Source organism: Vidua macroura, chromosome 4 (assembly GCF_024509145.1).
Source record: "Vidua macroura isolate BioBank_ID:100142 chromosome 4, ASM2450914v1, whole genome shotgun sequence".
In the NCBI taxonomy this organism is placed as follows: domain Eukaryota; kingdom Metazoa; phylum Chordata; class Aves; order Passeriformes; family Viduidae; genus Vidua; species Vidua macroura.
Window position 1 is genome coordinate 51519943 of NC_071574.1, and position 27196 is coordinate 51547138.

General features: G+C 37.1%; 1 protein-coding gene across 8 annotated transcripts in view; it reads right to left on the reverse strand.

Annotated features, from left to right (window-relative positions):
* TBC1D1 (TBC1 domain family member 1) overlaps nucleotides 1-27196 on the reverse strand; it is a 100357-nt gene that overhangs the window by 24630 nt on the left and 48531 nt on the right. For 4 of the 8 annotated variants that reach the window (XM_053975739.1, XM_053975737.1, XM_053975738.1 and 1 more), the window contains 11 exons: nucleotides 25769-25858; nucleotides 24636-24740; nucleotides 23882-24014; nucleotides 22374-22465; nucleotides 20687-20797; nucleotides 17697-17825; nucleotides 15581-15667; nucleotides 14240-14529; nucleotides 13076-13204; nucleotides 10577-10696; nucleotides 9295-9434 (listed from right to left, as the gene is read on the reverse strand). In XM_053975739.1, the coding sequence (XP_053831714.1) occupies nucleotides 9295-9434; nucleotides 10577-10696; nucleotides 13076-13204; nucleotides 14240-14529; nucleotides 15581-15667; nucleotides 17697-17825; nucleotides 20687-20797; nucleotides 22374-22465; nucleotides 23882-24014; nucleotides 24636-24740; nucleotides 25769-25858 (1426 nt within the window). The remainder of the gene's footprint in view (nucleotides 1-9294; nucleotides 9435-10576; nucleotides 10697-13075; nucleotides 13205-14239; nucleotides 14530-15580; nucleotides 15668-17696; nucleotides 17826-20686; nucleotides 20798-22373; nucleotides 22466-23881; nucleotides 24015-24635; nucleotides 24741-25768; nucleotides 25859-27196) is intronic. The other 4 variants (XM_053975740.1, XM_053975741.1, XM_053975743.1 and 1 more) reach the window with 4 other exon arrangements.

Genomic DNA, 27196 nt, shown 5'->3' on the forward strand with positions numbered 1-27196 from the left:
AGTACCTCTGTGTGTGCTATTTCAAACAGCTCCTGCAGAAGGAGCATTCCTGAAGCAATTATTCTGAAGGCAGCTCAATGGTCCATGTCTTTATCACTGCCTAGCATGGTGGGAAAGGTTTTGAATTAAACACACACACATCATCCCATCGCTTCAAAACTAACAAAATAGGACGGCTTTCCCCACTTCAAGTTCTGCCCAGACTGTCACTCTGCTTTCACTCATGCAGTTCATATGCAGCTATTCTTCCCTTGTTTGTTTGAAGGCACTCACACAACTGAGCTCAAATGACTAAGAATGGAAATGTTCACAGCTGTTCACTTCTGCTTTTCTAAGTCTTGCCACTGTCAATCTTCCCCTCTCAAAGAGTCAGAGAGAAGTAGAGTGGCTCCAAATACCACCCGTTTCCTTATACAATATTTATTTTCTTGCCACCACAAACTCTAGGGCTAAAATACACATATAAAAAAGAGCGTAACATTTTCAGCTAGAAGAACAATTTAAACCTTTACAACCTTGCACTCTGGATATACGTGTGGATACCCACACAGCTGGTATCTACAGCATTTCAAAGAACAATGAACATTATGGGAATGAGAATTAGGCAAAGGTCAAATATTTGACAATTTAATGGCAATCACCATTTTTTGCAAAGAAAATAGAAAAACTGACAGGTGCATTCAGAAATACAGGTGGTTATGAAAAGTATCAATACAATGAAGAGACTATTATATTCATTAAAAGAAACTGGAAAACATTAATCTTTTTTCTTTACAGGTAAATGGGAAGACTTCAATGGGCTAAAATCTGCAATTATGAAAGAACTACAGGCAAATGTCAGCACATGGAGAAGATATACACACTTAATAATTTTCAACTTCTATTGACCATGAAAGGAAAATTATTTTTATTTGATTGCCGGTTTTGATGCAATTGTAGGCTTTGATGCACATGCTATACTGTCAAAAATGTTCTCTAGATTTTTATGTAGAATTTCTAAAAATAGTACCTTTGATCCCAATTTTCCTAAGTGCATATTAAGAAATATTTAAAGGGAAATGCTCTTAAGGATAATGCTGGTAGAATTCACTTTTTAAAAAAATAAAATAATAAAGAAATAAAAGACAATTCTTCAAGGGAAGTTGTTAATTTCCTCTAAGGCTGCATGCAATAATGAAAGAGGAATCAACAGAAATGCTCACCATACACCAATGCAAAAAAGTAAAAGTGATCTAGATAGGAAACCCCTTATCTACTGTACACTGTCTGTGTTCATATCTTACATTCATGTTCCATTCTCATAGCATCCAATATGGAATGCAGGCACATCTTGGAGGAAACAAGTCTCTTCTACACATCCTCCCAGTGGTTTATGTATCTCTTTTAGCGTCAGATGTGTATCCTGATTTTATGTATGCATATATGAACTAATATGTTAGAAAATTAAATAGACTATGTCCAGATACAGCTTATGGCTACTGACTTGTTAAAAGCCCTAAACCCAAAAAAAACCAGGCTGGCAAAACACATGCAAGGAAGTGGATTAAACACATTGCATTCGTAAAGCAAGAATGAACACATTCAACATCGAGGATATTCCAGTCTTTAATGTACACATCCCACTTCCTCAAGACAAATTTCAGGGATTGGTCTTCAAGTACGAAATCCACAAATTTATCAGAGACATTACTCACTTGTCGCTCTCCAGTGGTCAAACTGTGGCAACACCTGAACTGCTGCAAAGCATTAATTACTGAAGACCACAGTCCTGCTTCTATTGAGGCTGAAAATTTCCCATCTGTTGCTGACTAATCTGATAAAATCAGTATTCATTGAAAGAAATATTGCTTAAGGCCATAAAAGAAAACCAAAAGGTCACAAAATTCTATAAGTTGAACAATTATGATTATCAACCCTACCTCTAATGCTTCTGTGAAGAATCCTAGGATTGATTTTGCCTTCCAAACAGCAGCTCCTTTTCTATTTTTTCTTTTGCTTCTTATCACTTGTGGACATTAACAGAAAGTCTAAAGTCTACTCTGATAAAGCGCAAGACATTCAAAAGCTGCCTTCCTTCCTGTCTGCACGCTGGCAAGATTTATAGAATCAAAATGAACCTGTTTAACTGCTCAGGTGGCCTGTCAGAAGTCTGCAGAGTTACATCAGCTGTTTGGCTGCTAAAGGAGGGAGGAAGATGGAACATGAAGGTAATCCCTCAAAGCAAAATAAAAAGCTCAGACATTTGGTAAGTCAGCTCTAACCCATGTCCCTGAACATACAAGGTGATAGAGAGACATATCACCCAGCTTCCAGATCCAGAACAGACAAGAGCAGAAATACTGTGACAAGGAGCTGAGTATTGCCTTGTTACACACCAGGGATCTGGAGGATAGCAGAGAAAGCAAAGATAAACAGTAGAGCAATTCAACTGCATCTAACTGGGAGCTCACATTCCACTGAGCCAAACTGCCATGTGTTAACATCCAAGCAATGTGCACCCTTCGGAACTTTTATGAGATTAGTAGGTGCACTTAAGCAGGATTTGAATGCTTCAGCACACACTGAAAGACTGCTTCCCTGTTCATCTGCCAACTTAGTCAGCTTTTGTTGACTCCTATTCTACGTTTGACCTGACCCTAACTCCTTTCAAATATATTGCTTCCTTTGCTTCTATATAAAATTCTACCTCCATACATGCTACCCCTACAAGCCTATTGCACTTCTGTTTTCTAAGGTTCAGGACTTGGCAATATTAGTATATTTGATCAATCATAATTTTATGGTAATTTTCCATTTGAGGTTCATACTTGGACTACACTTCAGAACTATTCTTCTGCACAATGGAATTTTACAAGTCTGTGGGTCAAAACCAAGGATTCCCTGAGAAACTGCACTTCACTGGGAAAACCACTATCTTCCCTGGGCTTGTGAGAACTTCTTAAAGGTACTGAATTTCACATGACACTTCTCATGAACCAGATGGAAATGCTGCTCAAATATTCTAGCACATCCATGCATACCTCAAAAGCACTCCTCTTATGCTTCCACCACTTAAAATACCCAACAAAGGACAAGGCCAGTAGGAACAATGGACTGAGATGAATTTGTACAGCTCATCTATTCATTTATACTCAGCTGTTGGCTTCACATGGCAGTGCTTCAACCCTGAAGTAGAGAGTATCCCTACAGTCCAAAAGGATCAACAAATGCATTACACAAAACTCTTAAATGGAAAAATGACACAAAAAACAAAGTACAAAAGATTAAGAAGGAAGTATCATGATATATTACTACCAGGGCCCACACTAAAGAAAGTCTGTACATGGAAAGATGGTGAATGACCTCAGTAGTAATTGAAACAGACAATATTTGATCAGAAATTATATGAACAGGGATATTTCATTTGTAAATCACTAAGAAAAAATTAGTTTATCAAATATTTTCCTAATCACCTTAGTATTAAACAAGGCTTAAGTAACAAACCAACCTAAAAGCCTACATTTAAAAAACATTCTTTCAGAATCACTTAGTCTAACCAACCTCAACTGCCAAAACCAAGACAAGACTAATCTTTGATTAGAAACTCCAATGCTTCAAGTAGAAAAGAAGGGCTGACAGGGAGGAGGCTCAATAATAACACATTACCACCATCCTCACCATGGAATTGTTTACACATGGCTCTCTCTACATGCAGTGTTTACCAGTCACATCCACTCTCTGGGGTTAAAAAGTCTGACAAGATATGGTAAGAATGTGGACAGAAGAATCCATTAAGCCTTTTATTTACTACATTATATTATTTTTCTTTGTTGCATTTTAAACTTTACAAAATTCAGCTTGGCAAACAAACAAGAGAATTTCACAGTCATTTAAGATTCAACTGCCAAAAGAAAAGACGTCAACAACATCCTTAGTTCTCTTCAGATTTTCCATTCAGGTAGTACAACACCTTCTTTCACATATGGTACAGAAATAAAGAGAAATGCAAGCTTCTCAAACCAAGGATATAATATTCTTATTATTTTACACAGCTGCTGGGAATATTGAACTTCATAATCAGATGTGGTAAAATGACCAGGAGCCTTCTGTAATCAGAAAGCTTCAGATACAGAATCACAAGAAGCAACAAGTTCTTCTAATCTGACATACAACTTAAAGCAATGGCTGAATGAGGAATTCTTGAAAAATTGTGTATTTCAACACCATTGATTAAAATCAGCTCTGAAAGATGCTTTGGATTTTGCTTTTCTTTTAAAGCCAAGTACTTAAAAAGTACTCACTACCTCCAAATTAATCTCATGTGCTAATATTATCAATCCCTGAGAAAGGAATGCCCTGATATTTCAATGGGTACAGAAGCCATCAAACGTTAACCGTGTACTTACTGGCTGTAGCCAAACTTCTGTGCCACAAATCAAGATTGAGCACATATTTGCTCTGAAAGGAGCAGAACTGAGTAATCAATTGTAACCAACTGGTTTTAATTAATAATAACTGTGCTGCTAAAACAGAATTGGCAACATTACAAATAATTTGCACCCCATAAAGACTCCAAGCATAGAATGCTAAAGCAACAGTTTATAGCATTTGCAATGCTACTACAAAATTATTTTAAAAAAATTCACCTTAATTATCAAGAGATATAGCATACACCACAAAGCACATAAACAGGCAGGTGTTAACTACAACTGGTTTAAAGAATAACAGATCTTCAAATTCAAACTTTTCTTCAGCACTTAGGATTTAACAGTTTGACACCTCTATCTGACAGAGGCTGAAACCAAATTAATTTTAATTAATGAATCAAGTTCATTTTCCTGTACAGAGATACTTGTGCTTTCTATACCATTTTTTTGCTGCAACTCAAGGTCTAAAATAAAATGTAGTTGGATTTTTTTATCTGAATTTATTTGCTGAGTACTGCCAAGTGGTACAAGCATCTCATTGCTCTGAATTTCAACTTCTTTCACTGTTCAAGAGGTAACTTCATTACACATTGTCCACATTAAAATAAATCACCCATTCTCCAACAGTAAAACTGATCTAACTGTTACAAAAATCTTCTTGTCTACTTCCAACACACCTCCCTCAGCAAGAAGGCTCCGACAAGCACCATCACTTTCCCACCATTTCCTTCAAAAGCTATTCACATCCCCCTTAAATCCAGCAATTGACTGTGCTGGGAGTTTCTGACAACCTGCAAAACAGTTCTCCTACTATGACTGATTCTGAACAGTCAATATGTGAAAATTGTGTGAAAATTGTCCACTGCACAGTGGACAGATTTGTAGATGCTGAATACATGTAAGTGAATATCTTGCTGCACTGCAGTGTAAGGTGAAGTTTCATTATCACTCTACACAGATTTAAGGATGCCCTGCTTCCGAGCAGAGTAAGGGCATCCACCCTCACCTTCCAGAAATCTGTCCCTGCCTGCTCTATTGCTTGTGTAATACTGTGAGTGGGACCAGAAAACTGATCCAACTGAAAATTAGGGCCTTTGAGTGTGTCCATGCTTCATCTGGTTTAGAATGATCACTGAGTTGTTTCTCCCTGCACCTTTTTACCAGTGAAAAGAGAACTAAAGAGTCCTAGACCACTTGCATAGCCAAAAAAAATGTGGCTCTTGAGTGATGCTACAGAAGTAGGAATATCTGCCTGCAAGTAGGGTGGGGAGGTATAAAGGTTAAAAACCAAATATCTGAGGAAACATATTTATTACTTAGAATGTTTAAGACAGTGAGTAGGAGAGACAGAGCTTTAGAAAAAGAATAATAAAAACCTTCTTTCAAGATAAATGTGGTATTGTAACAGAACAAAGTGTGATCCATTTTGTAAGGAGACTCTGCTTCCCTTTTTCCATCTCTCCACCTTGCAGTATTCTACACTCATTACACTCCCACAAATAAACAACAAAACCAGAATTCCGAGGATGAGACAGCGTGTCTGAAGGTGCCAGTGAGAGAAACGCTGCCCCCTGGCGCTCCACACCACTCGCAGAATCACAACTGTTCAAGGGAAGCCACTAACAGCAGGGGTCGAGGCTGGAGAATTTGAACTGCAGCTTGCTACAATGGAACTAGCATAATTCAGCACTCCATCCTCCAGCTACCAGCTGTAAAGTATTAGAAGTCCTACAGATCATTTCACCCATGTAGAAAATCCTTTCTAGGTCTTCAAACTGGACATCAGCCTCATCTTCCAGCTCACCAGGAATCACCCGGCTCTCCTGTCAGGCAGCAAATTGCATAATAGTTCTCTGATGTGCTTAGTTGTAAAGTTATGTACAGAAGCAGGGAAAAATTCTGGAGGAAGGGGAAAGTGGCAGTACCAACAAGCAGAAAGTGGCTGGAAAAGGGTATGTACATGGGGCTTTGCTCCCACAGCAACCAAAAGTAATGGTTTCTCTACAAGGCTGTGTGCTGTCTCATAAGTGCTTGCCTTGCTGAGCATGGCTACTTTAGTCCAATCATCAGAAAATGCAGGAATCTCAACTGGCAAGAAAAAACAGCTGTCTAGCATATCTATCTGCAGTATTTTTCTTCTACTGATTTAGGACAAAATATCCTCCTTCATGTATAGTAAATCCTTCCTTTTAAATAATGGTGTCTGCAAAACAAAATGTGCTCTCTGCTTGGTAATTCATGATGCAACCCCCAAAGCACAACCAGTAACCATTTTGTTCCACCTGAGGTACAGAAAATGAAGTTTTAGCCCAAACTATTTATGAGCACTTCCTAAAGAATTAAAGGATTCAGAAGTGAAAGACAGTGGGACTCAGTGCTGTTTAAGCTGTTCAAGCTTTGACTGGAAACTCAGGATATCAGACTTTTATTAAGTTCAGTACCTTGAAACTATAAGATCAAAATTTCAGCAAAAGCTATCTACCAGTTGTCTGGGGTTTCTTTTTTTTTAACTTTTAGTAAATACATCTTCATATCCTGCTGTGTTAACCACACAGAGAGCAGTGAATATGATGCACCTTGAGATTCAGCTCACCACCTGCCTATACAAACAAACCCACGAATGTCAGAGCTTAGGTTTTTCTGTGAATATAAAGCTTAAAGCTGTCTCTAGTTCTTATGACAACTGACATATTCTTATGTGCAATTTACTCATTACAACCCAGAGAAATTGCAGTCACAGAGCAGTTTCATTTTGTTGACAATGCCTGCCCACATGTGGTCAAAGCAATGCAGAGTTCAGGCACCCTGGTGGATTTTACCTTTAACACAAAGTTTAGTAAAGCAGCCCGGGCTAAACTTGAAAACCTGTATCATCTCTGAGTCATGGAGATCTGGGTCTCTTGGCTGAGAGAATAACTAGCTTTTAAACACACCCCTTTCCCAGCTTCTTTCCTTACTCTTCTCCTGCAGATTACTCTGTAGTAAGGTATTGACCATGGCACCTGAAGGGAGAAACTGGTCAGTGGAGTCTGTGTCTATAAAGGGAAACCTATAAATCACAGATGTTCCCTTATTTCCCTCCCTTCATGCTTACTTTTGCAGAACATGACAAAGCGTGTTATCTTTAAAACCTTCTTTGCCCTCTGTCCAATCTGAATGAAATTGATCTTTTGGTGATACATCAGCTGTTTGTACAAATTAAAGGAAATCAGTCTAAACAGAGTGAGAAAGACTTTAAAAAAGACAGAATATGAAAGAAAAACAAGATGATGAATGACAGATAGTTACATTTACATTGGAACTAGAGGGGTTTCTTAGTTAACTGTGGTGGTGAGTCCAATGTAGGACCAGCTGTACAGCAGCTCTCTTTAAGGCTACAGGGACTGGATAACAAGTGAGTATCCTTCACTGCCAGAAATGTTCCAGGAGATGCATAAAATTCCAAATAGAAAAACCCAGTATTTGCTTTAAATAATTAAAAAAAAACCAAACTGACTGAGTTTTCTTCTGTTCATAAACTGAATATATACAGTGAAAGAAAAAAGAAAATGAATGAAGAAAAAAGACCAAATATTTTAAACTGCTGCTCCTATTAATAGCACATCCTGTTTTCCATTCTGGCCACACTTGTTTCCCAAAGTATTCTGCTTACCCAGCTGTAGGTTGTTAAGATTGTATCTTGCAGCTATTATGTCTCAGAGGAAATGCTTGGGTAGGCAATTTAGGTGGATTTTATTTTCCTATTTAATATGGGATGGTTTTGTGGCTTTCAAAAACAAGTAAGACTATTTCCAGTCACAAAGAGAGACATCACACTTGTAAAAATAGAAGTTTCATATAACAGCCCTTCATATAACATGCCTTTAAGTACAACAGAGCATTTCACATGGTATGTTCACACAACATGCTCCTGAGATCACTTCATGTTGAAGTACACTAAATTTGAGAGGCATCTGTGCCCATATATGCAGTCAAATTACGTTGTAAGCAGTGCATTAATGATAGAAACACTTTGGTTATGTGTCTGCTCCAGTTAATCGAGATCTCACTCTAAGATGCAAGAAAAACATCTCAGTGACATTAAGATGGTTACTTTTTACTATATTTACTATAAGATACTGTTACTTTCTGTTTCCTTATGTTTTTTCTTATTTTTCATACAATGGCCTTAGAGGTAAGTCAGAAGTTAAAGCTTACAAAGCTCATGCTATAAAATTCAAACTTTAGTGAGCCAGAGGATTTTCTCAGGGATTCTTGGCCCCAGCATGTCCTGTACTATCCTGTACTATCTGGCTTACATAAAGTGAATGCACAAAATGATGCACATGCATGCCTATGTGCAGTGCTTTTCTTCTAGACTGCGGTTCTTCAGCTCTACAAAATTTCACAAAATAATTATGGAAACAATGGATAATTATGATTCAAGTGGCAAATGTCACAGACTAGAGCAGCATACATGAAGACAAAGCATGCACTACAGAACTCAAATGAGATCATAAAATAAATGCAATTCCTGCTGGTACACCTGGATTTTTCTATTCTGTAGTTCTATACTCCAACACAGAAAGATGAAATAGAAGCATCCTCTTTTCTTCAGCACAGTACTTGGTGATGCATTTTTTCCCCAGAACTCATTAAACTAGTACACAAAAATAATTTCTTCTCTGGCTAGTTAACATGAGACAATAGGAACAATTTACATGTGAAGCCGAAATGTAAAACCTCAACAGCCAATGAGCTGAGTATTACCAAAAAGTAGGTGGTAAACTGCAATGACAGTACAAACAGAACACCAGGCAAACAGATCCCCTTGGTGGACACGATGATTCACATGTCACACACTACATACATGAATAAGCTCACAGAAGCAAACAAAGCCAGGCTTTACCATCGTATCTGCTGGGAGAATCACAGGCTTTCTGAGGGGTGGCCACTCGCAGGAATATCTGCTGCCTCCATGAATGCCTCCGAGTCCTCACGGGGCTGTCCGCATCCAGGGCCTGCTGGCCGTGCTTGGACTCGTAGTCACTAAAAGGGCAGAACACAGAGCAGCTTGTGAGGAGGTCACCTGGCTCTGCCAGGAACAGCCACACAGCCTTGGGGAACACATGGGCCACTGCCCTGGGAGTGCAGTGTGCTGTGCACATGCCGGGCCAAGCTCGCAGTGTTAGGAAGGTGGAACTTGCTTTGTGGCAGAGGCTTACACATGGCTGCAAACAGCACTGAGGTTCACAAACAGGGACTGGCAGCTCTGTACAGTCTACTCTTTCCAGTTTTAATTAATTTTCAGTTTTCTCTGCAGCACTATATGAATACACATACATACACAATAATGTAGCTTTACCATTACAGTATTTACATGCCATCCACAAAACTTAGCAATTATTCATGGCAGACACAAAGAATTGCTGATGCCTTTTATCAGAACTCAACAAGGAGCTTTATAAACACCAACTGAACTTCCAACCTTCTGTGCACTGGGTATGCAATATACTCCCCCCCAACACAAACTGGGAGAAAAACTTTAAACATTTCTGTTAGCAAGTCTACCTCTGAAATATGCAACAAACTTGGGAACAAAATCCAAGAACCTTTGATGTCATCCACACATGCCATACAGAGGTTTTTGTTCAGAATACAAAATGAAATAGTGAGGAACAATGCTGTTTTCCTATTAAAAATCCCACTAATAACTTTCATCTGTTAGAACTCTATACCATTCATTGCTTTATTCCAGCTATTAGCTAAATTGTTACATTAGTCTTTGTAGAAGCTGGAAGGGATAAATGAAATCCAAATAGCTCTGGCAGCAACAGGGACGAGCATTTTACAGGTCATCCTCTCCTTCCAATTTGAAGACACTGAGATTGCTTAGGATGAATCATGTATTCTCTTAAGTGAAAATTCTCCTGTGTCAGGAATAATCACAGAAATACATAGATGGAAGTTGCATGACCATTGCAACATAAAAAATGACTAAGATTTGCAATCCTAATGGGAAAGTACTCTGGGATAGCTTAATTCATTGGACAGCAGTTACATGCAGAATACACACAGGTGAACTTTTGCACAAATCAGGTTTTGCAGGTGCAAGAAGAATTTGAAATATTTCAGACAAAGAAATCTTTGAAAATACAGTTTTACCTCCAGGCTTTAAGAGAGAACCCTACCTTGTTGTGCTCCTAAAGTCAGAGGTGTTATTTTCATCTACAGGAGCCAGAAATTTTAAGAAATTTGGCACAGAAGAGGAAGAATGAAGCTTTTTCCTTAAGGCAGTACGGTAGGAGATGCTGAGAGTGCAGTTGGAAAAAGTACGATTTAGAACAAAGAAGTATAAATCCACAGAATAAAAATAATACACATTCCTAAGTTTCAAACAAAAGGCAGCTAAATCCTGATGGTCTGAATATCAAGGAAACCAAAGTCAAAACTAAAACTGCTAACGAAGTCCTACTTTGAGAGAGATATTTGTTTGGGCAAACCAGAATGTTCCAATGTATATAAATGTACTTCCAGTAAAGTTATTATTCTTTGCTATATTGCAAGATTTTTAGTGCATGTTTCAAATTAATTCCTTTAATCTAATAAAAACCAATGCCAACTTTATCACATTTTCTTAAATATGAGTTTCAATGACCAACTGAGTTTGGGGGAAAATGTTAGGAAAAGTTGACACTGATAATCACTGTGCTGGCAAATGAAAAATAAGACTGGCAAAAACTATTTTGTAAAGCATTAAGAGGGTTTTATTCAGACAAACTTGGAAATTTTATGTTAAAAGCTAAGCCTTCTGACTGATCATTCAGGATTGTGGCTCTATTTATGCAACAGACAGGAGCACTAATCCAATTTCATCACCAGGCTTCTGGCCAACATAATTCTTTTAATAGAAATTATTTTCATTTAAAAGAATTATTTAATTGTCTTTTAAAATAACAAGTCTGAAACATACTCAGAAGAAGGTTAATAGAATGAAGTAAGAACAATTCACATAATGAGAAGTTTTTGCATGGAGTGAAAGTATAGAAAATTACTTGGCTGATGATACTAGAAGACCTTTCTTGAGACAAGTACACAAAATCACATGAGTAGGAGAATTTACTCCTGAAAAAGTAAGTTTAAGAAAGAAGTGTTTCTGATAAACCATAATGTTCTATTTGGATGACATTTAGCACTGTTTCCTGAAGATGTGAATAGAAGGGGGTGGAGGAGGGTAGAATACTAGCATGAAGTGAGGTAGGTTCTTTAGTATTGAGATAATGAAGATAAGGCTGTAGCACGGTGTGCCCTGCAAACAGGGCTCACTTACAATTACATTGTAAATCCATTTCAATTACATGGTAATTTCACTTACAGAATTGGGAAGCTTGACTGTATTGATTTAAACTCATTAACCCATTTGACATCCCTATCAATTTCCATTTTCAGTCTTGTTGCTTAGATGTTCAACATGGCATACCCTTAAGAGATGGGGAAAGGAAAGGAGAAGTTGCAACTGTGTGTACAGATTCATTACCAAATCACTTGGAAAAAATTGCTTTGAGAATTTAACCTTCAGGTTTCAAGTAAGTCTTATTAAATTGAAGAGTGAACAGGATTTTGCAGACTCACATTTCCTGCCTTGAGCTATGTCATACTTCTGAGGTAAAGCTGAATTAAGAGATTCTAGTTAGTACTCAGCAAGTACAACTGAAGAAACTGGTGAAGCAGCATCCTCAGTTGTGTATTTTCTTAGGTTTAGAAAAATCAGCACCTTGGGGAAACAGCAAACTTTCACACAAGAGAACAAAACTAAAAAATAAACAGCAACAGCAATAAAAATTGCTCGCCAATGGCCAGCAACTGTTGACAGTGCTTCTGAGGACATTTGGTCCTTATTTCAGCCTTTTGAGCTGAAATAAGCAGTTTTAGCTCAAGAGGTTAAGAAAGAGTTTCACAGTTTATGATTTTTAGGGAGCCACTCAGTTTCAGGTTCTGAGGGAAACAAGTGTTAATGTCCTTTTCTTCAATGCTCTCTGTCTATATTTTAATTCTAAGAAAGAAGGCAAGGAAAGCATAATTTGATACTGCTGCAAGTAACCAAGACAAATGACAGGTTGATGGGTTGGGGTTTTTGTTTGTTTATTTGTTTTGTGAGGAGTGGGGATGGTGGTGGAGTTTTGTGAGGAGTGGGGATGGTGGTGGGGTTGTATGTGGTGGGTTTTTTTCCTCTCAGCTATCATATTCCTGCTGCTTCTTGCCCCATGTAACTACTTGGTCAACTTGCCTTTAATGTCAGGCACAAAAGAACAGTGTTTTTGTGTTACCATGAACAAAGGACAGAACCAAATGCTTCAGGAAAGACAGAGTGAGGTCTCAGGTTCTTGGCAACTTATCCCTCACACAATTTAAGGAGCGCTGCTGTCTGCTGCATAACAACAAATTGCTTTGGAACAACTGGCTCTAAAGAAAGAGCCAGTGTCTGAAAGAATTTGATTGCTTAAAACAACAAATTATGTAAGTACCAGTTTTACATTCAGTGGTGGAGCAGTTAAAGAGCTCCCTCTCCCATAAAAATCTACCATCTTTGGTCTATACTAAATTGTTTTAATTATTTGTGCTACAGACTTTCATATCTATGACATAGGAAAGCAAACCCTACCCCAAACTATTTGCAGGTACTAGCTCACCTTTTTTGTGCAACATGCCCACTTGGTTCTCCACTTGAATTATGCCTTAGATATTTTAAAAAGTTGGGTGAAGAGGCCGAGGGATTAAGACGAGCTAGAGTAGGAGAACGTGCAAGTTGACCAGAAGAACTTTTAGATTTGCCGACAGATTCGTTCACACCATATAGTGCGGATTCCAACCAGAGCCACGGAGTTGAGGTAGCACAGAGAACAACACAGAAAGAAAGGAAAGGAGGGGAAAAAAAAAAATGAAATCCCTTCTCTAATCTTTGAAAGGGAGCTGGCATATGTAAATGACACATTTCCTATGTTTTTCACAGTTAATGCAGTAACTGTAAGAACACGAACCTTTTTTTACCCCAATCAGCAAAGTCCCAAATTCACATTTGCAGGCTTCAGCAAGGCATTTCAGAATATGACCAATTATAACTCACCACAAAATGGCACTAATACCCCCATTTCTTTTTTCTTATATGTGCTTCCCCTTGATTTTGATGAGAAAGTCAGGCATATGATCAAGAATTCCAATGAATGAGAAGTGAAATACAGAAGTATTTCAACAGTAATTGGAAAAAGCCAGATAGAAGGAAGGGAGAAAACTGCCATAAAGTTAAGAGGGGACTAGAAATGCAGAGGCAGGCCTTTGAAGGAGAACAGCTTGAAGAATATTCATATTAAAGCAAGTAGTAGTTTGTGAGTAAAATCTAGATAGGCTCATTGAAAAGGTAGGCAGGAGCCCCACCTCTACCAATAACTAGGCACTTTAAGTCACTTTTGTGTGCTATTTCAAAGTAACATATGAAATCACCAACTAGTAAGGTTTTCAGGATCACAGAGGCTACTGGATTTTTCTCTGTAAACAGAAAACAAGAAGTAGCTTTTATTTATACTGCTCACAGATCAAAACAACAAAAATGATTGCTTGGACAAATATAACTGAATCAAGTAGTTTGCGACATATACTGTGGAACTACACATCTCATGTCTTCTTTCCCCTGTGAAGCACAAAGGGCTAAAGGTGCTTTTAAAAAGAATACCTACAAACCTCCAAGGAGTGACACACTGCATCTCTTATCCATTAAGAGGACATACCTGGTACGCAATTATCATCCCCAAATATGCCCTCAACAAACAAAATCATAGCCTGCTTTTAGTAAGGCTTACTTTCTTTTGTGAGGAGTCTCTGTGCTCACTGAGTGATACCTCATAAGTTTCCTCTGAGGAACAGATGGCGATGTTTCGACAGGCCCCAGAGATTCCTGGCTCTCTGTCGGTAAATGGCTGAGTGTGTTTGCTCGCCTCCGAAAGCTCTGCTGGGGCAATGTAACAGACTGCTCCAGAGAGAAATCCTCTGTGTCGCTGCAGAGATCATCCAGTGATCCACTGGTCTTGTCAGCATTTTCTGCAGGAAGTGTAGGAAGTCTGTCTTTCTCCTTTTCATACAATGGTGGCTCCTAGCAGTGTAAGAAATAAGGTTATCAATATGTGGGCTTAGAATCCATCTTTGAGATTGCAGTACCATGTCATTCACATCCCACAGACATCTGCTTCAAACACACACATTTTTATCAAGCTGGTCACAGAAAGTTGTTTGATGTTTTATGTCCTTCTTAGGCCAACAAAGCAGAGTCTATTTTGCAGAGAAAATTTTGAGTAATTTTGAGAGTAATTGTATTTTATAGTATGTTGAATACAACTCAAAAGAAATAGGGTCAGAACAAAAGGGTGACATTTGGCTAACAGTGAAAAGGGTGGCATTGCAGAATGCTGTATCTTTAGCAACCCATCTAGCCATATAACATTCCTCTTGTCTACCTGCAGATTCACACAAAGAACCTAAGCCTATGACTTCAATTCCAAGCCATGCATTTTCTTTATTCTTCACCTTGTGTGTTTCCTGCAGAATCAGCCATTCTTTCAAAAACATAAGCAGAAAGAGCAGACTCTTGTTTACATGGCGTCAGGAGTCTGCAGGTGAGCAGGCATTACAGCAGAATCAATAGCTGTATATCTAAGCCTGTAGAGTGCTATGCTGCCTCCAGGGAAGAAGACTGACTTCTTCCATGCTGTTTGACTGTATTGTTTTATACAGACTAAAAGTTTTCTAACCACACAAACAGGGAAATTTCTCTACTTCCTGCTTTAATTTTATGTTTCTTTTAATACAGTCCTGCATTCATGGTATGAACTCTCAGGACTAAAACCAGTGAGATTAGGATTGGCAGCATGGTCATTATAGCCCTTGTTTTGCTCCACACTGTTGTAAAATTCAGATGATGTTATATAGTATTTTATTTCACATATTCATACAAAATATATGTTATATACAGTACAAGGCATTTCTAATTCAATAGCACTTTGTTTTATAACACAGGGAACAGAATGAAAAGCTTGAAAGCAACTTGAAACATTTCACATCTGACCATGTTTAATACTTGCTTAGTTGTTTCAGGGAATAATTTTTGAAGTGTCTAAATATGTACAATTATCCCAGCCTTTACTTACTTTATTTGTGCTGCTTAAGGTACTGGACGTAGGACTCTCCAATTCCACAGAACCAGACCTGTCCAGTGGACCTCTGACTTTACTGCCCTGTAGAAATAAAGCACATCAACAGTTAAGATTATGATATATAGGGCACCCCAAAGAGATTTTGGTAGCACAGTTAGGATGTGTAATTTTCACAGACAGTATCAAATTTAATTTCCTGAAATGCCTAAAAATACGCTTTTTCCCTATGGGAAACAGAAGCTTCATTCAGGATAGCCTCTTTCAACTTGAAGGATCCCGTAGAATTAAGGAATTCTCATGGGCAATGATCTGCTTTCCATGATATGTACATAATCACACATTTCACATGACCTAGAACTACTGTTAAAGTACCTTCTGTATTAGGTACTTAGAAAGTAACAGAATAATAAAAAGGATGTCTTTTACAAATTACTAAACCCATATAAATTTAATACACAGGAAAACATAATTTCTGGTATTACCATTCAGTGCCTACAAATCAGAAAGCATAAAAATTTCTGTAGAATCTGTGAACAATATTTTTATATAATTTGTTTGATTAATGTTTTTGTGTAACCAAGAAAAAATATCTGATGAATTCTGATGTGCTAGCACAATTATGGAACTTGTATCTTCCTAACCTTAAATCATATAATTTTTTAATGCTCTGAAGTTAAAGCTCATGTTCTCTTTGAAGTTTGATTCCAGGTAAAATATAAAATGCCATATTCACAACAGCAACTGTCTCTCTAGTTCAGCCAAAACTTCTGGCTCCAGATCTGATCAAAATCAAGAGTTTCCATCAAAACAGCAATACCAGTGAAAATGCAAACAGCGTACAGCTATGCTTAAATGAAGGCAGCTTATACCAGTCAGGAAAAATGGAAAAAAATTAGAACAGTACTACAGCTAATATAACAACACTAACATTATATTTCATATCCTGAGCACAGCTGCAGTAGGATTTTACAGGGGTGAATTCTAGAAATGCTGTCTGGGAAGTAACAAGAGGAGATACAAAACTAAAAATCATCTCTATACGTACATTTGTAACAGGAAAACCATGCTTTTGCTATCATTTGTCTTAAGAGAATGGGTTAGATATGATGTCTGAAACAAGCTTTGAAAACCTAGTTTTGTCACTACGAGTTGCTTATCTGTGAACTAATAAATTCTACTAGATATTGCTTCAGTGTAACTGTCCAATATCTGTTCCTGAATATTTGTTGTTCAGCATTCTGTCACAACTCTTTTGTTTTAAGGGAGAAGGTCTGATTTTTTAATCCTTTGTCAAGCAGAAGTCCTTCCAAGCCTCCTACTATTTTCCTCAAGACTTCTCTCATGAGGTGTAAAATGAAGTATATTTGAATGAGAAGACACTCCATAGATTTAAATTGTGATTAAACTTGTCATCTAATTTAATTTCAAACTGCTGATGTTTACTTTCAGTAGCTAATTTCAGCAATCTGTTCATGATAAACATTTTCACAGAATCACAGAATTAGCTAGGTTGGAAAGGAATCACTATTACATAGAAGCTCAAGTTTTTTCCACTAATCAGTATTTCCAGACACTGTCTACAGAGAATTTTACCAGATGTAATATTGCATAGATGCCTTCATGTTCTTAGTACCATTCTTTACATTCCTCTTCGAATAATTTAGAGAATTTAAAAGTTCAGATATCCCACTATTCATCAGTTCTGTGTCACTAATAAACACATCTCATTAGAAATGCTTAGTCATCTCCTTAGTAGTTTCCTTCTACATAAAGAGAAGTGAACAATTATAATTACTGTTTTAATTTTCTAAATCCAAAAGAGAAATAAACCAATTGTTGCTTTTCATAAGTCCTCGTGTTAAACTTCATATTAATTTTTTAAAATGCCTATATACACACTTTCTTATCTTGGAATTAGTTCACTTCATCCAAGACTTGGTATTCTCTCTACCAAAGCCCTGCTTTTTTTGTCTTCAAAAACGTACACTCAAATATTTTTGTGACTTTAATAACCTTTGGGCTAAGGCCTGGAATGCTAACAAATAAGACTTTTCTATCAAATAAACAAAGCAATGACATGTTCAAAGACAATAAACATGAAGATACTTACACGTGATAAAATACTTTCAAAAGATTCTGTAAGAGACCTTTTTGCTTTGTTCTTTAACATGTCTAATCTGAATCTCGGAGCACTGCTGGACACTTCATTTACAGCATTCTCAGCAGGAGGTTGTGAAGCCTGCAAGTGTTTAAAAACAGAAACGCAAAATACTCAACAGCATGGAGAAAATCTCAGTGAACCGTTTGAAGACTTCTGTAACCTGTATCAGTAGTTTTTCCTGATCTCCTCAGCTTGTCATTCCTTTTTCTCTAGTGATACTGTCTGTACTGAAGTTTAACAAACTATCTAAAAATAAGGATAGGAAATCTCTTACAGGAAACATGTTGAGTGAACTAGCATGCTTCAGAAGAATTGCCATTTTAATATGGATTTATGGCTCTATTGACAAATTTTCATTTATGCCAATGTAGAATTGTACAAATTCTAAATGTTTAAGTGTAACAGATTAGAGATTTCTCATGGATTTCCTTTTCTTCAATGAAGAAATGAATCAAAATCTCATCATTAACAGAAACTCTTAACTTTCTCTGTTACAGTGAAATGGGTTTTTCCAATGGCCAGGAAGATGTGTAACAATCTAAGTCATCTATATATTTCACCAGTAGAAACATTTTCACCTTAAAGCTAACAGTCAGTTGAGAATTTTGCTTCTTAAATAAATATTTCAGTCCATTTTTAATGCTGGTGAATACTAATGTAGCAAACAAAAAATCAATACTATGATACAAACATTACCATCCAAACCAAATATCTGCAGTAGAAACCAGAGCTCAGTTTTCAATGCTGTTTTGGGAGGTTCATCTTGAAGGTGGCAGGCACCATAGCCCTCTCTACTTGTCCCTAAATTCAGAGATCTGAATGCTTGATCTGTGCAATTACTAGTTCTGGGCAGCTGAATGACATATCATGACCATCACCAAATTGTCCTACCCAGATGTAATTTTAAAACACCCAGTATGATGATTTAAAACATCTAGTATGACAACTTTACAGGCTCCTGTATTTTCTTTGTAACTTCTGTCCTGGTTATGCCAGGCCAAGGTTAATTTTTGTAGTAGCCAGGAGGGGGCATGGCTAGGATATGAAGGATATTTTATACCATCTGTCATTGCTGGAGGTAGGGGTCTCTCTTCAGAGAGAAGGGGCTCCTTCCAGTCAAAAAAATGTGTCAGAAGGGAGCCTTCCAGTACTGTCTATCATTGGGGGGTAGATTCTGTGTGAATCATTTATTTTCTTGTACCCTCTGTGACTAGTATTGTTGCTATTACTGGTCATTTTCTTACCTCATTGCTGTTTCCAGTAAATTGTTCTTATCTCAGCCTGTGATCTCTGCCTTTTGTGCCTCATTTTATTCTCCAAGGGTAAATCAGATGCTGCTTGCTATTACATTCTTATGAAAAGACACTTATTTTGAAGTGTTTTTGTTAAACAAGATCCATGTACTAATATCACATTTATCTTTTTTTTGCCTTATTTAAATATATTTTTAAAAGGCAATGAAAAGCATGGAAGTGAATATGCAGAACAGAAGGGAACAGGGACATCAGGGTGTCATGGGTTAATGATTGCTGAGACAAATAACAGTATGTGTTCAAAGGTATCTGCTATTACACAGGCCTTGAGATAAATTATCAGAGTAAATATAAAATGCTAGACTATGGGGAAGTCAGTTCTTTTCTTAGAACACTGGCATCTTTGTAAGTGTCATATTAACCAATTTGGTTTCAGGAACTGAGCAAACAGATTGCAGCAAGGCTTATAAATTTTCAAATTATTGAAGACATACTAAGATCTTATCTCATGTTGTATATCCTTGTTTCCAAGCTGTTTGTGACTGACCAGCAGCTAGCATTACACCAAATAAAAATATTTCAGGTATGATGACAGAGGACCTCAGGCAATGTTTCCTCCTCTTATCCCACAACGGAAATGCTTTTTTCTTAAAAGCATATTTCACGTGAAATGCCCAAGACAATAAATCAGAGAGTGAAATGTGCATTTTTCTTTCTGTTTACTCAGGGAAATCAATAACTAGCTAGTAAGCCATAAGAGGAGAAGAGATTAACAAAGTGAAAATACAGTAAAGGAAGATTTGCTGCTACTTTCCTAATTTCTTCACAGGTCTAATTATTCTCCATATATTAATTTGCTAGTTTATATCACAAATGGCTGACAGCAATCATCACAGTGGAATTACCAGCCAACAGTAGAGGGACAGTCAAGACTTTTAAAAGGGTCTAAATAATTGGAACTGAAAGTTTCCAGAGAATGGATGGAATCCTTTTTTAAATACTAACCTCCTTGATTTGTCTCAAGGTAGCTACTCACAAACAAAGGCTCACAATCCAAAATCACTAACTCCTTTGGAAAAATGTTTAACTGTGCTGTATAAATAGCCAGTTAAACAGCACTGATGGAACCTGATAGAGAATAAAAGGTAGCTCATCTCTTTGGACATGGATAAGAGTCTCTGCTGCTGTTTCTGTAGCAATCCTCCTCATCTTAAGACCACTTCAAATGGTTGTTTGCACACAAGAAATAACTTTCAGTCCTGAGTAAAAGGCTTTATCAATGACCAAATCTAATGTGTTGTCATTCCACTGACTCAACAGTGACAGCAAAATGGCAAATGCCACAGATCAGCAGAGAGCAATCACAAATTCATTATAAATTCTCTCACATATACTGAATTTTCATTGCAGTGAGAACAAATAAATGATTTAGTAGTCTGCCCTGTTTGCACCTCTGTCTTCTAGGCCTGAAATCGACTGTACCAGGGACCTCAAAACTGGAGATATCTGTTTTGGCACATGACAATAGTTTAGGAACCATAAGCAAACCCAGTATTCACCACTGCTTACACATTAAAGTTTCAAATTGTAAGTGATGGAAATTTGCTGTTGGAAAGATACAAAATTCAAATGGAAAATTTTTTCCTGGCTTCTCCTTACATGAACTAAAATTGAATGATTACTTACCTGTTTTGCTTCTCCAACATGAACATGGTCCTTCTGTTTTTCTTCATACATGTTTCTCAAAAGAGAGATAACCAGCTCATTCTCTTTCTGTTCATTTCGTGGTCTTAATTTCTGTAATTGAAAACACAACAAGCACAGGAATTACACATTTGTGTAACAGTTTGCAAATCTTTGCACTTTTCATTTGTCACTGTAATAAATCATCAATGTAGGAACAAGTTAATGCTACTACTCCAGTCCACCAGAGGACACCAGTGTCCCAGGCAAAGCACCAATACAGCCACAAAAACTCTTGACTTCACTTCATACACGACAGAATTTACATCTAAGATAGAGGACATCTGTACAAATTCAAACTGCCACAAGCAAATAAAGGCTTTAAAAATATTTTTGCCAATTTTCTTTCAATATAAAGAAAACTGAACCACTGTAGTTCTGAGTTCGTAGTACTGTCCTAGAGATGGGATTCACAACACTTCTCCTAGAAATCCTTCGAACTGGACATTTAGTTTTTGGGAAATGACATAGGTTTTTTATAAATTAGTGCACAAGATGAACCTATTTATCTGCGCTGCACTTTATTTTGATCTCAATTATTATAAGAGAAGATTTTAAAACAATTTATTAAAGAATTTAATCCAGAAACTTAACTTTTGAAAAACATATGCTGCCTTAAGCCTATTGATACAATGCAGAGGATACAGTATGCATTAATGCCAAGGTAGCACATTAGATTAATAAAAGTACCACAGGAAGACAGTTACCTAAAAATGCAAATCATGGTAACAATACATGGATCTGCAAGAATGCAACATTCCAGGCTGTCCAACCAAAAAAGTTAGCTGAGAAAAATGGGCAGATTTGTACTTTACCCTTAGTTTTACCAAGTTAATGGTTTGCAGACCCTCACCAGAAGCAATTAACAGTTTCCTGTGACTACTGGAAGCTTTAGTGTGCAGAACACTAAAAGGCAACAGAGCTGCTAGCTGCCCTATGCTAAGAAATCACTCAGCTCATGGAATTGCTTCCACAGAGTAACTTCCAAATTTGGTATTGAGCGATAAACTACCATGTGGAAACACACAAAGAGACTGAAATGACTCAAAGAGGAAGGAAATATTACTTTTTAAAAAGTCTGACATTTCCTAATCTTCAGCAGTGTTTCAATCCCAGTGACATTTCTGACAATGCACATCATCTGTTTTAAATATAGCTATGCTTTCCTCTGTCCTAAAATAGATTTAATTAAGAAGATAGGAAGTTTAACTTCTTTAGTTAGTTTGACAAGAATTAAGATCTAGGATAAATTTTAGGCATGAAATTTTCTCATCTGGGAATATTACAGAAATTTGTTTTGGTCCAAGTAACAGTTTGAATACCCTCACAGTACAAGTTATTGCCTTCACCCATAAAAAATGTGTTCAGTTTTACTCAGTGAGAAGGCAACATCTCCATGGAAAGCAAGGAGTATTAGGGGAATGAAAATGAGTAAAACAGTAATTTTCATCAAAAGGTAAGTTTTTAACAGCTCTAGAAAAATAACTGAAATAAAAGCACAAGCTGGCAAACAGTCTATTAAGTAAAAATAATGAATGATTCACAAAAAATGAAAATAACTTCTGTGTTTTACACAGATGTTAGCAAAAAACACCAACTGCTTTAAAATCTTGTAGGAAACAAAGCTTACCTGAACCTCTTCAAAAACAGAGGCCTGTTCCTGGTTATTTAGTGTGGTTAGATGCTTTTGTAGTTCCAGTTTAGTCTTAGAAGGGTGCAACCCTACCAAGAGGAACAAAAATGAACAAATTACAGGGTTAAATTTTTCAGAATTAATCAATCACATAAATATGCTCACAATTTAAGTCAAAGCTTGTCAATTATTTGAGCTGGCCCATTCCATGATTTCGTAAGAGGACATTAGTAAGAATTCTAGGTTAATTTAAAGCTACTACTAAACTCATGTCTTTAAAATGAGGGACATGAACTCTGCAATGAGGAGATTTACTGAGCACAGACCAGGATTATACTCTTAGCTGAAGATTCCATTATCACACAAGATAAAATAAACCCACAATCTACTGCATTTTAGCGAACTGTTTTGTTGGTGTTTTATGCAGTGCTGCTTGGATATTGTTTATGGTATAAACAGAATTCCCTTTCATTTTCTCAAATTTCTATGCTGTGCGTCCCTCTGAAAATGAGTAAATTTATTGCTTGTTCGTGAAAGTCTTACTTTGCCTTTTGATGAAAACATTTATTGACAGTCTAAAGCAGACTACCCTTTCATTCAGATTATTTTTTCTGTTCTCATCCTGGATTAAATTCCTTTCCTCTATTTTCTGTGGAAAACCAGCAAACCATCAACAGTATTGTGCACTTCGGTTTCTGATCCTGGAATATCTCCTTCTGAAGCAGATGATACAATTAACAAGATGGCATGATTGAAGGCATTAAGGAACATTTGCCTTTTAAAAACTTCCCAAAAATCACAGCTAGCTGAAAGTCAAAATAGAGTGAAAGTAGTTTTGGAAGTTCTCCAGTTTCATCAAATTAACACTAGGCAGATTTTAGTCCAACAAGCCACTGCCACGTGATCTGACAAGCTGCTGCTGCCCTTTATTCACCCCAAACATCATTTAAATGAACAAAATCTAACAGTGAAATTTGCTCAAATGTAAAGAGTTTTTTTATGACTTGAACATCTGTTCCTGGGTGACAACTACAATTCTAATTTCTGCATTTTCATGAAAGAGCAGAGATCAACACCACAAACACACATGTTGAAAGCATACTGTTCAGTTCCTGCTTAGTGATAGCATAATGCCAGTTTCTAAGGACTCAATAGGACAGCAGGCCACAGCTCTTGCAGCACCTATCCTTCAGAGGTTCCATATCTACAGTCTTCTGCATTTATAGGGCTAAAAGAGCCAAACAAGCTGCAACTCACTAATGTTTACACTTGCAAACAGTTTTCAACTAAAACACAATAAAGGAGCTTAACTCTTGTTAGAAAATTCTTATTACTTTACAGAAAACCTGACACCTCAGTCCTCTAAATAAAAGTACTGCCTCTCAACTTTCCACCCCAAGTCCCAAGCTCTTTTTAAACATTATTTTCCTTAGGATTTTACATACTACCCCCTCCAATGAAACTGCCAGAAAAAATATTCAACCAGAAAATTCTTTAAACATCACCTTCTATCTTTTCACAGAGTTTATGCAAACTTTGCATAGGACACCCTTCACAGAGCTGGGGCTGTGCCTTGGAAGTTTGTTGCACAGCAGCCACGGTGAAAGCCTGTTTCAATGTCATCATGATTTCATCAACCTGAAAAGAACAGCATGCAAAAGAAGAGAATTTCACTCTTCCACTGTTTTCCTTAACACAAACACAACAGTCTTTTAGAATGTTACTGCCCCTTGCTTGGGAATGTGCTTATGATTAAAAAGACAAGCTGTGCATATGTCGGTTCTGTGCACAAACACACAAGCACAATAAAACTCATCATGAACTCGTGTCTCTTTCAGACCACCCAATTTTATTACTGTGGTCTAATGAAAGATCCTACCCTCTATCTCCAACCCCTTTCTTGTCTATGATCAAAAAGCTTACTGCAGTTTTGATGCACTGGTCTTACTTAGAGCACAGGAGTGTAGTCCTGATTTTCAGAACAGGTGCCCTAAGAGAAAACTCTCCCCCCAAAAAAGGCATAAGGTCTAACTTAGTTTGTGAAATGAAGATTTAGTGGAATTTAAAGAGGATTTTAACTTCTGCCCTCAAAACAAATGAAAAGGTCTCTTGCAGACTACTATATTAGCTACATTTTTGAAATACTTGTATTTCTGAGTGGAATAGGATTTGAGGACATTCAGCAAAATACAGAGCATAGAGCAATAGAAGAGTTTCAGGGCCTAACATTCTATCTGGCTGTTATTCTCTTTCACTTACCAGTGCTTCATCTGTACACTGAAACACATAGCACACAAAGTGGAAGCCTCCATTTTCTGAAGACTCTCTGCAGATGAACCCAAAGTGATCCACATGTCTAATTCCCTAGCAAAGAAACAACAGCAATGAAACAGTCATACCTACTTTCAATGTTTTGTACCTGTATTTCTTTCAAGAAGAAAAGAAAAAAATAGCATTACATATAGGTCACTTATCTCTGTTACAGCTACATTAAAGACATCTGGCCATTAAAATTCTGTCCTGTTACAGAATTTAATACTTCATGAATCTTTTGAATTTCAATTAAGTCAGACATTGTTTTGTTTTTAATGGATGAAGTATAAAAAAACCCATATAGCAGACCCAAAGATTAACAAATTCTATTCAAAATGTATTTTACTCTGAAATTTTCCAAATATGTGCCCATATTTTTAGCGATGAAAGCTATTATCATCAAATTAAAAAACAAAGTAATTTATGGAAAACAAAATCTACCAAAAAAAAAAAAAAAACCCACCAACAAACAAACAAACAAACAAACAAACAAAAACCAACCTCAGGCAGAAGGAGAGAGAAGCAAACTCTGTGGCACAAGGAACAGGGATTAATAGTGAATGAGGAGTCTCTGACACATGCCTGCCTACAGCGCATCACATATACTACCTCTGCATGGCAGAGAACTGTCCTCGTTTAAACACATGCAACTTATATTCTTTAAAAAAACATATTTTTAAAGTATTTTTCAGATAACTCTTACATATAATTTTTCTCCTTTCATTCTCACTTCTTGAAAAATATAGCTCAGAGATCCCACGATTTGCACAACAGTGAATCATGCTCACTGCAATCTCAAACAAGATTGTGCTCCTGACCAGTGTGTTCCTTCTAGCTAATATTATTCATCCACTCACACAGAAGTGAGTCTATCTCAGAAATCGCAATGCAAAGCATGAAAAAAGAATGATGGTCTCATAAAATTACTGATTAATTAGCAGCTTTTCAATAGCAATCACTGAAACTGCTGTTGAGAGAATCCATGCGGAGTGCAAGGAAAGAGGATTACATGAGCATTCACAAATAGAGAATATTTAAACAATAAAAAAAAAGAGAAAAAGAATACATTACAATCTTACCTGAGAACAAAAGGATATTTCTTTAAAGCTTTTCTCAATTGCAACTTTTTTTGTGTCAGGACTGATAAGGTAAACTTCAGACTGGCCAATCTGAAAAGAACAAAATAAATTGCAAGATGCTGTAAAGTAACATTACACTTCCTTTTGTCCCACTATAAAAATGCTTCCTGAATATAGATCTCCATTTTTTCTACCTGTATATTTATACCAATTAGCGTATTACTACCAGAAAGAATACTGAAACCCTCACCCTCAATATACAGCCAGGAGAAAAATCTAAAAATGCCCCCTCCTCCTCCCCCAAATCCCAAGAAACTGTCTAGGAAAGCAGTTCTTCAGGAAGAAGATATGAAAATCAGGACTGTTTGAATCAAGTGAGGAGAGCTGCCAGATAATTAATCTGAATATTTTTCACACCTCATGCATCAACCAACCTTTGCTTCAGTCCTGGGCAAAATCTAAGCAACTAACTGAGAATATACCAACCATTTTTTTCCCTCTGGATACTAAGCTACTTGTAAGCATTCCATATGTAGCCACACACAAACTGATGAGAACCAAGCATGCTGCCTGCATTCTCTAACTCAGAATCTGCTGAACACGGAGGACAGGTAACCAACAAACTCAACTCTGCCACCAAACAAACTCAGCTCTGCCAACAGCTGCTGCTTGTGGATACTGAAGGCACAAACTAGAGTTACTTCACTTCCTTATATTCAGCTGAATTTAGACTGCTTGAATAGGAAAAGAATACAGCTGTGCATACTAAACAATATTTTCCCTGGCAAAAAGCAACCCAAGACACAAAGCCTGGTCAGCAACACCTCACAATTCAGAAATGCGGCTGCCAGCAGGTGACTGGCATTATATACAGACTGAAGCTGCAGATGTCCTTGAGAACTGTTGCATCTATTTAATATAAATTAAAAATGCACTCACTGGGGTAAGAGGATCTGGACCTACCCAGCCCAAGTATAATCTATTTCTAAAATATGTGCCATGTATCAATAACGGAATCATGATTTATTTAAAATTAGGCATTATTATTACAAAGTGTACCTATATTTTCTATGTGAAATACATGCTCAGGGGAAGAAGGTGAACATGGCTTTCTTTTACTAGGGAAGAAACATCTTTCCACCTTCTTGCACTCACTGTTTGATGTCAGCCTGCCACAACCAAACAGCTTTAATTCAGGTATAGCTGACTACAACATTTTCTGCATGCTACTTTTTACAGATATAACACAGTGGCAATCCTCCTTAAGGATTCTCTTTCCCTATTTTAAAAAACCTGCTATAATTGCACACACGCCACTCCATTACTGGCATTATGAATGCCCCACTCCAACAGCAGCTGATGAATCCAAGATGACCTTAAGAGAGTCAGTCTTTGCAGTATCAGCTCCAGGTTTGTATCATGCTCAGA